The 17,263-nt window shown below is 38.8% G+C and overlaps 1 protein-coding gene across 1 annotated transcript in view; it reads right to left on the bottom strand.

Moving 5' to 3' along the window:
* csmd3b (CUB and Sushi multiple domains 3b) overlaps positions 1-17,263 on the bottom strand; it is a 274,055-nt gene that overhangs the window by 163,354 nt on the left and 93,438 nt on the right. Inside the window, exon 4 of the mRNA XM_026349411.1 lies at positions 6,820-7,017. Coding sequence (XP_026205196.1) covers positions 6,820-7,017 — 198 coding nt within the window. The remainder of the gene's footprint in view (positions 1-6,819; positions 7,018-17,263) is intronic.

Below are 17,263 nucleotides of genomic sequence, written 5' to 3'. Positions count from 1 at the left end.
TGACACTGTCGTCCCTCTATCCTCGTCTTTGCGTGGATATCTAATGCTTGGAATCAGATTGCACAGACTGAAACAGGAAATAAAGAAGAAGGAGAATAGAAAATGGTAAATTCCACAGCTTGAACTATCGTGTGTGGCTGTGGGTGTTTTGTGGAATACATTATCTCTCTAACAAAAACACAGATATTAGACCCAGACGGTTGTACACACTGTGAAGCAGTCACACACACACAGCCACACCCACAAGTTAAGCATCTACCTGGTATCTACATGTCGACACTATACGACATATGAACACCTTTCAAATATTTTAGGCCTGTCATTCATGTTCATCACTGTCTAGGTTCTGAGTGAATCTGCTTTGTGTTGTATTAGCTTTGAACTATTTTGTGTGTGTGTGTGTGTGTGTTATAAAATCACTTTGACTGTTTGGACTTTGTCCCCACCACAATACTGTCATACTGTAAACCACATTAAAAATGCCATCTTTAATATTACTGCTGCAAAACAATAACAATAATAACATGGAGGAATTATCTACATCGTGCCCCTGGATAATGCAATTACACATAAAAGGCCATCTTGTCCATTATGTTAGTGCCACACATGAGTCACCGAAACTGTCACCAGAATGCTTGCATTAATAGAGAAGTAGGAGGAGTTTTCATCATACACAGCATGTTGCAAAACTCTTTTACATTTACAATCTTCATAAAGGTTACAACTTTTGTGCATTGTGTTATTTCTTTGTTATGCTAGAATGGATAGATACAATGACATTAGCATTACATTATTCTTATATTTATTCATAATAATAATCATTATTTTATAATAAATTAAGGACACTACATGTTTAGAGTGCAGTGAATTTAAAGATAACACTGGCTAAGTGCTAAGTAAATATATCTTTTTTAAATTAAGATTTTAAACTACCGCACTAGTAAGGCTCCATCAGCTTCATCCTCTAGTGAATAACTCACAAAGCTTTAACATGAACATGAAGTGATTTTGGGCTCGCTTTATTTGTGCAAATTGTATTCAGTACAAACAGCCAATGCAGCAAAAGCACAAACAATACATCACCACGTAGCTAGCTGAAAACACACACCTGGCTGTGTGTGTGGTGTGTCTGTGTTTGTGTGACAGTACTGTATATAGTGTGACTAATATGAAAACTAGGTATCATAATAGTTTGTCTTATTTTTCTACACTTCTACACTCCCATCTCCTACTTTCAAGTTAATGTTCATGAGTTTTCAGAAGTTAAAACATTTTCAAACTACAACTGCATTGTCATCTCAATCCACATCAGTTTGCTTCCACTCGTCCATTTCCTGTGTTCTACACACACTCGTAGAATTAACGTCGCGTTTTGTCTGAACACACAAACAATTACGAAAGCTGAAACCACATTCTGCCACAGCGCAGCTTTTGTTTGGGATGCAGTGTGACTGCAGTGATGTTGCTCAAAAGAAGAAAAAAAAAAAACAAAAAAAACAGGTGTTGGCTTTCAGACTGCAGCAGAATTAGTAATATGAATTCAACCAATAATGTGCATTCTCCTGTGAACACACAAACACATGCACCCATGCAGCAGCAGCAGCAGCAGCAGCAGCAGCAGCAGCAGCTGCAGCCACCGTCGTGTTATGCTGACTCCACATGCATATTTAACAATCTCTCTCTCACACACACACACACACAAACATTTCATTTCCGTTTCTCAGCCGGTCTAATTTCAATTTTTTTTTTTTTTTTTGCTGCACAATATTACTTTTTCTATTCCAACAGCAACCCTCTCTGCTTGGTCTTCCTGTAGCTCTTTCTATTCTCTCTCCACCCCACCTCTTGTCCTCTTTTATGTGGCCCAGTCTCTCTCACTCATTGTGTGTTTACAGACACTCTCTCTCTCTCTCTCACAACTTTTGTCCCTCTCTCCTCTGAATGGTGTGTTTGTTACTTGAAGATACAGTTGTCAGAAATTAATTTGTCTTTACAGTATACTCACAGCATAGCACTGTACCTTTCCATACATAAACATAAACTAGATTAAATTAGAAATCATAGTTTCACTTATATCCCAAAATGTTCAGCTTGATCTCTCGTCCTTGCATCACAGATATGCACGCTACATTCACGGATGCAATGTCTTGCTTTATCTCTGTCTTGCTTTCTTTTACTCAGACCACCCCCACTACACACACTTCATGCACACACACACACACACATTGACAAAAAAACATGAATATTTATAAGCATATTCTGTATCTGTGAGATCATGATTAAATTTTCTCAAGGCCAATTATGCTTATGTGTTTGTGTGTATTTGTGTGAATATGGATGCACTGAATGCTGAAGGATATTTCTGCCCTGTAAATAATTCTGCACTAACTTAATCAAAGCACACATGCTGACACTCATGCAAAACATGCACAAACAGATGCACTTAGAGCTTTGCACAGATAATATTCTTCATAGCACATCTAAAGTATATTGTAAATGCTTTTTTCATTTATAATGTGGTTAATTTACCTTTTTCCATTGCATTAGTGCGACATACTGTAGCTGTGTAGTATGTTTATCTGTTACTATACATGTACCCGTGGTCTGGGTCCAACGAAAGTGTGCTGAAATAGCACTCATCTGACACTAGCCTAATTCAATGTTTTCTAGACCTCTAAATAAACAGTCCTGAACAAAGTTCTGCTGATCTTACTATGTTAGCCAACTTCCTGTTCTCTGCATGGCGAAAAAAGACATTTATAATCCATTACCATTACTGTCACCTTTAAGTCCATGTGTGCTGCAAAATGCACAACTATTAGCTCCATTATCATTATCATTATTATTATTATTATTATTATTAATAGCTCCTGTGCACTCTCCATCACTCTGTTTCTAAACTCTGTTATGTTCAGTTAAACACTAAGAATCAGATAAGGCTATTTGATACAAACAGGTAGTAGGTAATGTTGTTGTGTTAGCTTACCTACTTGATGGCTGGACCAATAATAATCAGTCACCACAAAATTAAAAGGAGCATATTGTGTTGGAAATGGGCAAGAATGGGAAAAAATAAATGCTGGTCATGAATGAGAGGTGTCGGCCCCACAGTGCATCGTTGTGTGAGGAAAAGTAGGCAGAATTATAGCTTTTTCATTTGACTTTATCTTTTCAGCTAACTTGAACCAATGTACCAATTTGCAATGTGATTTCTCAGTAACTTGTTTTTTTTTAAATCGAAATTAATTTGAACGACTTTATTGATCTCCACTGGGGAAACTGCTGTTGGACAGCTGTGCACAGATAATGGCACTGCTATTGCGTTTCAGTGTCTTGTCCTAGGACACTGAGGCATGTGGCCATGTGGAACCAGGCATCAATCTTCCCGTCCTTGGGTTCATGAATGACTGCTGTACCAGCTAAACAACTGCCTTGCCTATGGCTGTATATTTCAAAATGCAAATTAACAATTATCATTAACACTAACACTAAATATATGAGCACCACAGAATATACTCAAAACTGCTCAATAGTAGAGCAAAATGCAGTCTAGAGACTTCACCTGTAGCATGCTGTGGTTCTAAATGTACTAAATTTATATCAATCTTACTATTTTGAGAAAGTGAGTACTTTTCTTATAAATTCTCTAGAGAATTAATGGATAATAATTAGAGCAGGGTGTGTGCTCGTGTTCTGTACATATATCTGTGAGAATATAGGGGCAACATCACTAACAGACCAGAGAAAGAGAGAGAGATTACGTTTGATATTGCTAAAAGCATTGCATTTCCACTCATTTGATTGCATGGCTGAATAACTGATGGAAAGCTATTACAGCTGGTATGAATGCCTCCAGCCGTCACCCCTCACACACAAACACACATACAAGCAAAAACACTCAAGTCAACTCTGCGTGCATGTGTGTATCTCAGGGGATGGTGCCAATAGTTGTGTGTGTGTGTGTGTGTTTGTGTGTGTGTGTGTGTGTGTGTGTGTTTCTGAGATGGTGTGAACGTATTAGTAGCTTAGCTCCTCTTAGCCTTACTGACAGAGTGACAGGGACATTGCTAATCCAGGACTGCCATTTCCCCCGCTTCCCCACGTCCCTCTCAACCACCCTCCCCCTCTGATGTCGCCTTGTCACCAGCCTTTTTATAAGGACTTCTCTCTACATTAGTAAGCTGACCGGTTTCAGACGAGCCAAGATCCTGTGACAGTGCAGCAGCACCAGTGATGTGAATCAGCAGTCCTTTGCTCAGTTTAGTGAGAATTGCTCCTTACATTATTTATAAAAAGGAGGAAAAAAAACATTACGATAACTTATTTAGATAAGTATTCTCTTGAGGAGAGAAACTGCATTCCCTATTTCTTAGGGCTGGTTATACAATATGGCTCTGTACACCTTTATGAAAAGAGTTCATCTGCGTCAGATTAATGGCTTCATTCTTGCTCGGTGACGCCCATATGTCTGAATCAGTGACCACCATTCAGTACCCAGTGTATCCAAATCAATCTACTACTGTGCACCCCCCAAAAAAGTGCCTGGTCTTGATTGAGTTCTGTTTGTTTGATAATGCTGGGATCCTTCTGTTGTCACTTTACCCTGTCCACTGCCATCACACACATGAATGCTTTCAGTGTGTGTCCTTGAACCTTAACGACAGAGTCCTCCAAACCGAAGCTGCAGAGAGTTAGCCTGGGCACTGTGGGAGAATAGAGCAACTTAGTCCCTCCAGCAGACCTTAAGTTGATAATACAGTGATGCACCTTGTGTGTTTCCAATGATTGTAAGCAATTAATTGCTCTCTTTCATTGTAGCAGCTGGCAGTTATCTCTTTTATCAGTGCTTGCATCACTAAGGAGTGCACATACCATAAACTGATAATCCCCCAACTTCAATACTGGGAATCTGCCCCAACCCTCTCCTGGGAGCTTGTTGTTTGAGTTTTTCTAAGAAGTTAAAGTGCCTTCTCCAGTGTATTAGGGGATGCTGCTCTTCTGGATGACTGACTATGGGTAACTTATCAGATCTGCAACCTGAATGCATTCCGGTAGAGTGGCAAAGTTCAATCCCTTAACTGAATCAAAGTCTTTGCAAGTTCAGGTCATTGATGTCACTTGACAGTCACATGAGAGTCACTGGAATAACAGTACAGCATCTTTACCTGGTAATGTATTAACCTATTACAACACATAGCCTTACAGCAGAAGTTTAGGAGGTGCAGCTTCAAATTATTTCACCTCTAATATTCTAAAGCTTCGAGGCATGGTCACTCATGACCATATTGTGATCAGGAACATGCCGTTAAAGCTGCCATCTGGCCCCTCACGTCCCTGTTGGTGTCCCTCATTTGCGAACACCCCCAGTTTTAAAGCATCAGCTGGATCATATGACTAAGCTGGTCCAATTCTCCAAGCCAACATTCTACCATCACAAAGAGAGAAGGATAAAATACCATGACAAGTGACAAATTAGGCTGTCAATGCCAGCTATTTCTCTAGACTAAGTGGCTACATGGCTGTAATGATGGATAGCCATCCCTTGATCGCTCACTCATCCAAACGCACACACCAAACTATAATTCTATAAATATATCAAAATGCTTTTGGGAACTGTAATTTAATCATGATCTAAAATGTTTGTTTTAACTATAGGAAATGGGAATATATTATATATATTAGTATACATTATATATTTTGCTTCTGCTATTTGATTATCTGGTGTATGTGGTATGCATTTTTAAACCACATTAGGCAAATTAATTATTATTAATTTTGTCAGTTATTAATATTGAACATCTTTATGTTAGGTTTCCACACAGGTGTTGATTCAAATGTGAAATTATTCTGAAAGATGTAGTTTGTGCAGGCTGCAGAATGGCATTACATTATACTGATGATTGTGTTCCTATGATTTTGTCGTCCCCAGTTATATTAATCCAACTCGGCCAAATAGTAGGAAAACTGCTCTGGAAGAAATGAACACCAACATGTAGTCTATGTGCACACACACTTACACTACATCAGAGATGTTAGTACAGATGTGTAAAAAAAGGGTGTGGCATGGACATGTACATCTAGCCTATAATTCAAAAACAGCCTACATCACACTTCACATATTTGCCTTTCCCCTACACACATAATAAAATGTGTACAGACATGCTACACATGGGCAATATTGCATTGCCCGCCCCACTGTCTGTCTCTCTGTCTCTCACACACACCCACACACACACACACACACACACACATGCGTGCACAGTCTGTCTGTCTCTCTCACAGACATACACCGTACTGTATATACACATACTTTAGATTACATGAAGAGTTTTGATCCAACATTTAATATACTGTAACTTACTTTTGAAAAACATTACATGGAGATTAGTATGTCTAAAATATTTAATAGGATTTGTAAAACTGTTGTAATTTCTGTTGCCATTGTTTGTCTTTGGCTAAAAGTCCAAACAATTATTATATAACTGTAAATCATTATAATAATATATTTTAGATTTTTTATTTGAATCATCGCTGCAGAATAAAACTCTTCATTTTAGGGCTGGGTGATAAAAATATTATCATAATATATGTGTTCATATTGATCAATGTGAATAATTATAAACATATTCAATCAGTACTATTAGGGAACGCCAACATGTGTGTTAGACCTGAGGGATGCACGCAGTTATATAACAGTTTAACTTAAGCAACACGTGTCTCACCGAATTTTTATTGCAATAATTTTCCAGCCTGTTAATATCACCCAGCCCTATTTATATACAGTCGTCCACATGCACAAACAGATTTAGTCATCCGTACCTCGGCAAATTGGAGCAGGAAAGTCCCAGACAGCAGTGTTTCCAGCATTGGTGATGCACGTGAGTGTGGCATGGCCATCTAAGACGTAACCAGGAACACAACTGTACCGCACACGATCCCCCACAGCAAAACGGACACCACCACTTAGTACTGCTTTGGGCGGGACACCTGGGTTTCCACAAGATGTACTGTGGAGTTCTGCAAAGGAAGAAAATGGAAGAAGGAATTAGTTATTTCAATCTCAGCTTTGAGTTCATCATGCTAAAAATGTTTAACTGTGTATTTCTCCTAAATCAGTTGTCACATAACCAAACAATTCACCAGTTCAGTTCATGCTACATTACATGTACATATATATTTACAACAAACTGTTCTAAAGTCTTACCTGCTGCACACATACAGTATTGTCAGGATGGTAAGCTTATAGACGTAGGCAAACTCAAATAAAAAAGTGAGGCAATGTGAAAGGGTTTATAGTTAATCACATTATTCTTTCTATAGGCAGCATATTTACAGTCTTCTGCCTAAGACATATGTGTCCATAAAGATTCACTCACACAAACACAGAGAGAGAGGGAGAGAAAAGAGGGGGAGAAGGGGCATTATAAGCCATAAACCAGGAAGTAGATGGGAGAACAGGGACCAACTCTGGTCTTATTGTTTGAACTTGATTGATACAACTATGAAACTATTCAGACAGATGGGGGAGGTGGGGAGAGGGGTGTGGGGTGTGGTGAGAGAGAAACAGCTGCCTTGAACAAGGAGGCAAGAACACAGAGAGACAGAAAGGTGGTGGTAAAGAAAGCAAGAGACGGAGATTGGAATTCCTATGTGAAAAACAGAACCATGAAACTACTTGGACAGATGGAGCGAGAGAAAGGAGAACGTTCAAGGAAGAAAGGGAGATGAAGAAAGGAAGGGCCAGTGGTGGTGAGTAAGACCATGCTCAGTATGATCCCAAATGAGAGATGAAGATAGAGCACTACTACTTCTTAAAATGGAAGTTATGTACAATAATCCTAACATATAAATCCAGAGTGCAGCTCCAGGAGACTCGTTCCACGGTAATAATAAAAGTGTGTAATCATCATTCACAAAGCAGACAATGGTTAGACAGGATTTGATGTCAGCAAATGAACCAATCTCTCAAAGTGATTCTTTGATTGGGTGCCTGATTCATTTATGCTTTAATTTTATTGGCATACCTTTTCAAATACACTCCACTCACACTGTAGCTACAGTGCTGGTGATTACTCCAAGGACTATGTGGACGTTTTGCAACTCTCAGTGGACACACGCGCACACACACACACACCACGGTCTTTCAGGTGGCTTTAAAATAAACTTGAATTCATTTTGAATGCGATGAGGTCTAAACTACAGCCAGCAGCCAACTAAAAATATAGATGAATACAATATACAACTAAACCAGAAATACTTTAGTAACAGAAATAAGTTTTGTTTCTATTGCAGAAAAAAAAACAAAAAACAAGCATCCCTCACATGCTTTAATTTCCTGATGAAAGTGTTCTGTTTAAGGTTTTCCTTAGAGGGTTTATTAATGCTCATCAATGCATGGACATCATTTACTGGGGGGGAAATCTTTTTGCTAAAGACCCGGAAAAGACCATCCTCAAGTCCCATCCTCCTTTTCTCCACACAGACAAATAGTTAGGAAACGTACAACGACACAACGCACTTCAACATGGATGCACATACACGTGTACACACCCACACAAAACCTGGGTCATCCATCACTGTGGCGACCCCCTGTGCTGTATTGTAATTGGCTGTCAGGTTGCGACCTGTTGGCCTATTGATTTTGCCAGTCAGTGTGGCCCCACTCAGTGTCGGGATGTTTGTTGTTCAGTGTCCTATCAGACGCACATTACTTTCACCAACACATACAGTGGCAAGAAAAAGTATGTGAACCTTTTGGAATTTCATGGATTTCTGCATATGTTATAAAATGTGATCTGATCTATGTCAAGAATAATAACAAAAATAATCTGTATCTATATAAATGTCTACAGTATTACTATATAAAATCTAATCTGTAATAAAACAAAAAAAAATCTGATCTTTTATGTCTTTATTGAGAACAACCATAATAACCCTTAAAATAATGACCTACAAAAATGAACACTCATCAGTGAAAGCTTAAGATTTGAAGGCATCATTGAAACTGGCAAACATTCATGTTCATGAGTCTACATTAAGTAAAACACTGAACTAGCAGGGTGTCTATGGCAGAACGCCACGAAGAAGGACATTGCTTACTAAAAACAACATTGCTGCATGCCTGAAGTTTGACACTCCACAGCAGTATTGGCAAAATGTTTTGTGGACTGATGAAACTAAGACTGAACTATTTGGAAAAAACACACAACACTACATCTGGCAGAAAGGTCACTGCATATCATCCTAAACACATAACCCATTCGTATGGTGGAGGAAACATCATGATTTGGGCCTGCTTTGCTGCATCAGCCAGTAAACATTAGAAGCAATAAACATTCAGTTATCGCTTCTAAGGGTTCACATACTTCCCACAATGAGGTTTTTATGGTTCTTCAAAAGATATAAAAATTAAGATTTTTTGGTTTTATTATTTTAGGCACATTATATTTGTTAATACTCTTGAAGATCAGATCACATACATACATATATAAATTTACATTTACATGCTACCGGAAAAAAACTTCTCTCTCTTCTTCACCCATTCTACCTTTTTCCTATCAGCCATCTTCTAAGTTTTGTGGTTTTCTATGGTTCATTTTCGCTCTTTTATCTCTTTCTGCCTCCTTTTATCCATCTGTTTTGGCTTCTTCAGGCCCTTGTTTTTTATCTTTAATTCCCATATTCCCTGTTTTCTAATCTCTCGCCCCGTTCCCTCAGTGTCTCCTCCCGTCACACTCCTCCTCAACTAAGAACTTTGATGACATGCCAGCTCCTTGCTTCTTCCTCTTCATCTTTCTTCTTTTCCATCCTTCCCACTGTATCACCCCTATCCATCCCACTATTCTACCTTACTTTCTCTGCCTAGTTTATTGTGAACATCACATAGTTTTATTACACTACTTTATTCAGTAGCCAGTGGCTACACCATACTCCTTTTCATGGTTTATTGCTGCCTGCCCTCTCTTATTTATTCTCTCTATCCACCACTTCTTTCTCCTTCTTACTTTCTTTTTATCTGTCTATCTCTGCCTCTCTATCCCTATCACTGCTTTTCCCCAGTTTACCATAACCATGATTTCAGTCTCAGTTGCTTCATTACAAGCTGCTGCTTTTATGGCCCATCTGTATAACTATCTGCATTTGTCATGCACACACACTGTATTGGCATACAAAGGTCTATGTACAGGCCTGACACCAGCATACAGATACTCTTTTTAGCATGTGCACACACACACACATATGCAACCATTTACCTGACTTTTATTTCTCCCTAGATAAGCAATTACACCTCAACCCAGGAACAGACAGGAACAGAAGAAGAAGAAGATGTAGAAGAAAGAAGTGAGATGGTAGAAAATAAGTGAGTAGTGGGTAAAAATCAAGAGCAAAGTGCTAGATAAAAAAAAAAAAGAAAATGCTGCCATGCTTTCAGAGTTTTAGTGAGACGGATGACACTGCAGACTGGAGGATTGGAGAGGGGGAGTGAAGGACAACGAAGACAGAGGAAAAAGACGGAGAGAAAGATAGAAATAGGAAAGAGATGCAGAGACAGAGAGAGATGATTCAATGAGTTTAGAGGTTTTACACCTCCGTCAGCAGTCACTTCTATAAAAAATGAAGTTTTGTACCGCAACAGAATTGATGCTGAACCACAGAATTTGCTAAAAGAAACCCTGTCCATGAATTTCCATTAACCACACCTGAAAAAAGATTTTTCACAAATTGTTTTCAAGACATTTCCTGTAGAAGATACAAGGTATATAAGGATTGTAACAGAGCTGACAAATGAGTCCTGAGGCCTGTAATAAATGGATATACGTTCTGGGGCACAGAGATCTATAAGAGGTTCACTGGCTGTCAACTTCTAAGTCAGCTGCCTGACATGTCATTACATTCAAAACTTTGACCAACTCTTTTTGTATCACCTCATGAAGTACTTGTGTCGTAAAACAATTTTAATCGTTACGTTAATGATACTTTATGACACGAGTTGTACATCAGTTCTGTGGCCTGCCATCAAACCTTTTGCTAATCAAGCTCAGCCAGATTTTTGATGTCGATATTTGTAGATATATAATTGATACAAATATACACCTATATCTCACTTCCCTCTTTGATTAGAAAAAGCTTTTGAATTTTGGAGTGAATATGCAGTCTAGTGTCTAACACGCAGTAAACTTATTTATTGTTGTACGTGTTTCCAACACATGTGCATTATATTGTCTGAACTTTACTTACTAAGATAAAAACTTCGAGAAAAGTTCAGCTCAAGTTCAAGTTTTAAAGGTTACAGTGCCGTTTTCAATACATAGAAACAAGAAGTTTTAAGAATTTATGGGCCCACTTTACACATGTATATGACATCCATCTATATTTTAATATTGACAGTGGATTTTTGTCTGAAATAACTCCTCCATTGTTAGAACGTTACAACAGTGCTGTCAAGCAACTGTCACTCATACTAGGATTAAGGCAATTTCCTCCAATTCTAACTCAGACAGCTCGACAGTCACAAATAGAATAATAAGAATTATTCTACATGGCTGTGTTATTTTTTGCTATGATGAGACTAATACCAAGATGAGATATCTACCATTTGAAAATTGTGACACCTTCTTCCACAAGCGCATTAACTGCATAAAATATAAACTGTCACTGAAAATACCATTACTAAGAATGGTGCCGAGCAAAATAGAAGATGGATGGGAAGGAAGTACAGATGGAAGAAGCGCAATCCTCTTCTCCCAGGTGCAGTGACATGATGCACAAACACATATTCATATACATCTGCGCACACTCTTTATGGTCACACAACAATGGTTAAGAGATGGAAAACTAAAATCAATTTCAAACAACAGAACATAAGTGTGTTAAAACTACTGTAGCTTCTGCTTTACTCCTCCACTACTGGTTCTTCATGACAAACTGCTTCATAACAAGACAGCTGGCAAGGCTGCAATAACAAAAGTATTACAACAAGCACCCTCACTTCTGGCCTCCTCTTGTCACCATTTGCAGTCCAATAAGAACAGCAGGGGGTAAGATTGCAGAGTCAATTCAATTCATTCCACAGACAAATTCCCTGGAGTCAGATCCCTGTGACAGAGCATGACAGAAGCACCTGCAACACAACTTTTTTCTTAAAAATTCAACTTTGTTTTAATAAGAACTAAAGTACATCTTACACAACTGCAAAAATATGTACAATATGATTGCTCCTTGTGACATGATAATATTTCCTGATTATCTTTACTACTTTAGGGTTTTGTTCAGCAATGAATAAACTTCACTTTTAAAATATAAATACTAAACTTTTAGCCAAGAAAATGCCTCATTTAAACCTGAGTACCTAAAAACAGTACACCTCTACAGTATGTGTGAGAAGATAATGACCATGTTCCACCTCTGCAGATTACAGGAAAAAAAGCAGTAATTTAGAAAAGTTGGCTTTATATTAGTTCCGTTTACACATTAATCATCCACTTCATGTGCGATTACATGACCACTTACCATTCAAAGTTTCAAAAATGCTCCACAGCAACTCTGCATTTTGTTAAAACCGACAGCTTGATGATGTTGGCACAACGTCTCTGCTTTAATCATGCTTCAGTAGCACCAGCTACCAGCTACCAGTACATTTCTTGTTTAGTAGGCTTCTAAGGGACTGAGCCAGGTGCCATACTTGGTCATAACTCGGACAGCAAGTGTAGCAACACGGGGTCAAATCAAAATACAAATGTGCATGACCACCGATCTATTAAATGTAGTGTGTAGAGAGGTCATTCTTAACTTGCAATAAAACTGGAGACTCCTTTTCCACATTCTGATGAAGGATTACAGGGAATAATGACTTTTGTGTGTAGTCAGGTTAAAGGTGCACAGTACAGGACTCCAATTGGTGGATGTACAGTATAAATCATGCATGAAACTATCACGCCGAGTGCCTGAGTTTAGGGTCTGTCTTACTTTTGGCTTCTAAATATAAAGTTATCCTATCTTTCCATATGCACAGCCAACCACTGAAGCTGTCAAACCAACCAAGATAACCATAACTTAGCCACACTGTATTAGCTTTTCACTGATGTTAGGGGACGAGGTGGAATCAACATTCAACCAGTTGCTAAATGGTTTGTTTGTTCTGTCTTCTCTGTATTAATAATACAGAATCAAGGATGTGAAATAACTGCACTAACAGGCCACACACACTGACACAACAACACACAGAAGCCACTTTTGTTGGTAGCTGCTTATTGATGCTGTAATTCTAAGACAGTGTGACAACATTAATAGAGGAAACAGGGACAAAATTGGCAGCACAAGGTGTGTACTGTATGTCAGAGAAAGATTCTGAGGAAGAATTTAATGCTGAAACAATAAAGTGCTTTAAGATACAGCACCTGTTGCTCCATTTATTAGATCATTTGACAGCTATGAGGATTTAACAATACACACACAACTGAGATGCTAACAATTGTTGCTTCTATAAATCAAATATTATGGAGTCCGAGCAGCAGATCACTAATCTGTCTCTGTGTTTAATGCGCTCCACAATAAAGAGAATCAAACGAACATACTCAACACTCTCCCTAAAGATAAAAGCAGTTTGGAGGATTGCCTTAGTAGTGCCTTGATCTGTGAGAACAATGATTATTTAAACGTGTACGCAGGGGCTTTAAGAAACATGGTGTCCATGCTGTTGATAACGTAAAGTATATCGATGGCACTTGACACTGAAGTCTTTGAGCCAGAATCGGCTTATTTGACAATCAAAGCTGACCACTGTTGTGAAATCGCTGGAGCAGCTGTCTGCTAAACTAATTCACCCAGCAAATACTGGTGTTTGTGTTATATTAGCTAAATGTTTTTTGGACCACTGCTGTTCAATTTAAAATTGATCCCTTACTTGCTCCCTGCCATTTTATGATACTGGTCAACTCGGTGTCAAATAGACATCATTAATTGTGGACCACTGTGCGTGCAAAATAAGTTAATCAATGCTACTAATAAGTACACAGTTTCACCTGTGTGCTGTGCAGTGAACAGAGCAGCCTGCATTTGAAACGTAGTAAGCATAAATATAAATGTTGGTACTTAGGTTTTAGTCTTTCTAGTCTTAAAATGTCCCTGTATGTATCTCAGTGAGTCGATAATTAGAGTGTGACTGCTCACAAAAGGAACTTTTGGAAGTCAATTAAAAGCCCTCTACCTTCACGTCACTGGCGTGCTCACATGCTCTAGTGCCTGTGTGCACATGCGTGTCATTGCATGTGTATGTACAAGGATAAATGTGTGTTTTCTGTGCCTTTGTGTCCACGTGTCCCTGTGGTTATAGCTCCTTGATGTGGTGATCAATGTGTCTCTCAGACGTGGTTCGATAAACCATTAGATTTCTCTCTGAAGACATCTCGCCAACAGAACTCCAGAACACACACGGCACATACAAACAAGAAGAAAAATCTAAATACCAGACGTGCTCTTCCTCTAATGGTTCTTTGTTTCCAGTAAGAAGAACCTTGGTTAATTTGTCTGCTTAGACCAATGTTTGTAGAATCTAGCAGAGAGCTATCTGCTATCATTTCATCTGACTTTAAAAAGCTAATTGTCAGTGATACTTATATTAAAGTTATGCCACTGGATTTTTTGCAGTTATGATCTTGATACACTTGCTAGAAAATGCCTTGTATTGCTTTATCTATCTTAATATACTAATCTTGTTTGAATTCAGCACCATTAAGCTCTAACACACCATTAGTCCTTGTATTAAGAGGCTGTGCAGATTTAAGTCAGGGTCCTGATCTGACTTCCTCTCTCTTCAACTGACCCTTCTCTTCTGTCTTGCTTGTCCATCTCTCCCTCCCAGCCTCTTCCCTTTCTTCTTCCCTTATCTCTTCGTACAGCCACTACTCTCCTCACTATTAATTAAAAGCCTCTCTGTGTGTGTGTGTGTGTGTGTGTGTGTGTGTGTGTGTGCTCGCGTCTGCGCACATCAGGCTTCAGTATTAATTAAAGGTGTGAATGCTAATTGGTCAGATCAATAACGGGTCGTTAGGCCTCAAGGGCCACCAGCCAATAGAAAATCGTTACGTGTCTGACATCACTGTCACTCTACTAAAGTGGCACTGCACTGTGACACATGCTCACAGATACACACCTGCACTCGCACACAAAGACTTGCACTTAGACTCACACTGCTGTCATCTGGAGAGATTTACCTTAGAGGTTCAACATAAAAGGCTGTGAGCAAGACAGAGTTTAGAAGCAGAAGAGGTTAGCAACACACAACTGGTGCAATAGATAGAAACTTACTGTATGATCCTAAATGAAATCAATATCCATTAAGGGAAGCAGCAGAAAGAGAGAACAGGAAAGGTTTTCAGATTTCAGGTTATCGGACGGCATAGCCATCGAACAGAACTGAGTAAATAAGTGTGTCCTCTCCGAAAGCCTTCGTGTTGATCGATACCTCGGCGCTCATTCTCTCTCACCACATACACACCGACTACTGTCTCTCTAAGTCTCTAAGCATGACCTTGACGAAGAGAAGAGAAGAGAAGAGAAGAGAAGAGAAGAGAAGAGAAGAGAAGAGAAGAGAAGAGAAGAGAAGAGAAGAGAAGAGAAGAGAAGAGAAGAACCTGGACAGAGCAGGGATTCATACAGAAGTGGTGGGTATTTGATGGGATAAAGACATGTTGCTCCAAAGCTTACCAACAGTCAGCTCAATTTGCCATTTTAAACCCACTCAAACACTGACAGCTCAACATCATGCCCCAATTAACCTAAATTGACATTGCTTTCATATGAAATTGTGCTCTACAAATAAACTTGATCTCCCAAGTATTTCTACAACACAACTTCTCTCTGTCTGTCGTTGACAGGGACGCTAAGACACGGAAACACATGTAAAGAAGTTTTCACACTCTTGGACAATGAGTAGCAAAGAGATCTTGAACTTAGTGAGATGTCCTGTTTAGGCAAAGTTCAACATATATTGAGGCGTCCCCTGAAGATGAACCATTTCCCACTCCCAGCCAAATCTTAATTTTAAGACCCCAAGACTGTTGCTGCTCCATCTTCAAGACAAACCTTTTTGTTTGTAGTAAAATTAATGCTGTGTCACCAGTAAATGTGGGGTTTTTAGTGTTGTCACTTTAATACTGTATATCTCTCTCTTTTGAAACAAACTAAACATAAACAGGCCTATGCAAGGTTAATGCTGTTAACTGGTATATCAAACATTAACAGGTAACCCATGTACAGATTACTGTCTGCAGACACAGTCACTTTCAAAGTGGGTCCCCTAGTGCCTATCAACTTTAGTCACACTCTGGTATATATTGGACATATTTAATAAAAACTCCCAAACATAAACACGTGTGTGTGATGATCATTATTCTGACTGATAACATGTGTGCATGGTCCTTGGATTGATGCACCAATGAGGAAAGCTAGCAAGCTAGCTCTGTGTGTGTGCAGCAACATGTGTGTGACATCTAATAGCTGTGGTTACTGTAGCATGACTTATTAAATTTAACATCACTAGACCTACTGGAAAACTGACTGACAGATACTGAAACACACACACACACAGACACACACACACACTAAGTTACCAACCTCACCTGAATGGCGAAACTATCCAACCATCACGAACACGGTTGAGTAATTACCCTACATATAAAATGCAGTGATTATAGCATCTGATCACCAAATTAAATATATGAAGCAGAGAGTAGAAACATTGATTTACCTTACTTTCTTAAAAAGAAGAGTTAAAGGTTGAACCCAAAAAACACTGATCATTACCGCACCGACAGGCACTACAGCACACACATCTGGGCTTGTTTTATTATTAATGCTACTCCCATTTAAGAGTGACAAGAAAAATTATTCCAGGTTCCACCTTGCAGAAAAAGTATATTCACCAAGGTTCAAGAAGATAATGATTCAGGAACCATATGCACAATATGATGCACTGCAAGCTGTTATGGCAGTTTCGATTTTATGATTTTTGCATCCTGATTCAAAATTACTGTTGCTAAAGTGATCAAAATGTGCTATATAATCTATATAATGGCGGCCTTTATGCTGAAGTACACTTCGCAACCCAAGCAGCTGGACAGTGTCCTATTTCAGTTCTTCCAACTCGTTTCCGTCTTGTCCCTTTTAATCTCTTGTGCTTTCATCTCTAGCCTCTTTCTCATCTCCTCCTCTGTGACTAGTCTTTGTACCATTAGTGCAGTACTGTCTAACATCAACTGTTTCC

The sequence above is a fragment of the Anabas testudineus genome, chromosome 11, assembly GCF_900324465.2.
Source record: "Anabas testudineus chromosome 11, fAnaTes1.2, whole genome shotgun sequence".
Lineage (NCBI taxonomy): Eukaryota > Metazoa > Chordata > Actinopteri > Anabantiformes > Anabantidae > Anabas > Anabas testudineus.
This window is presented reverse-complemented; position numbering and strand designations above follow the sequence as displayed.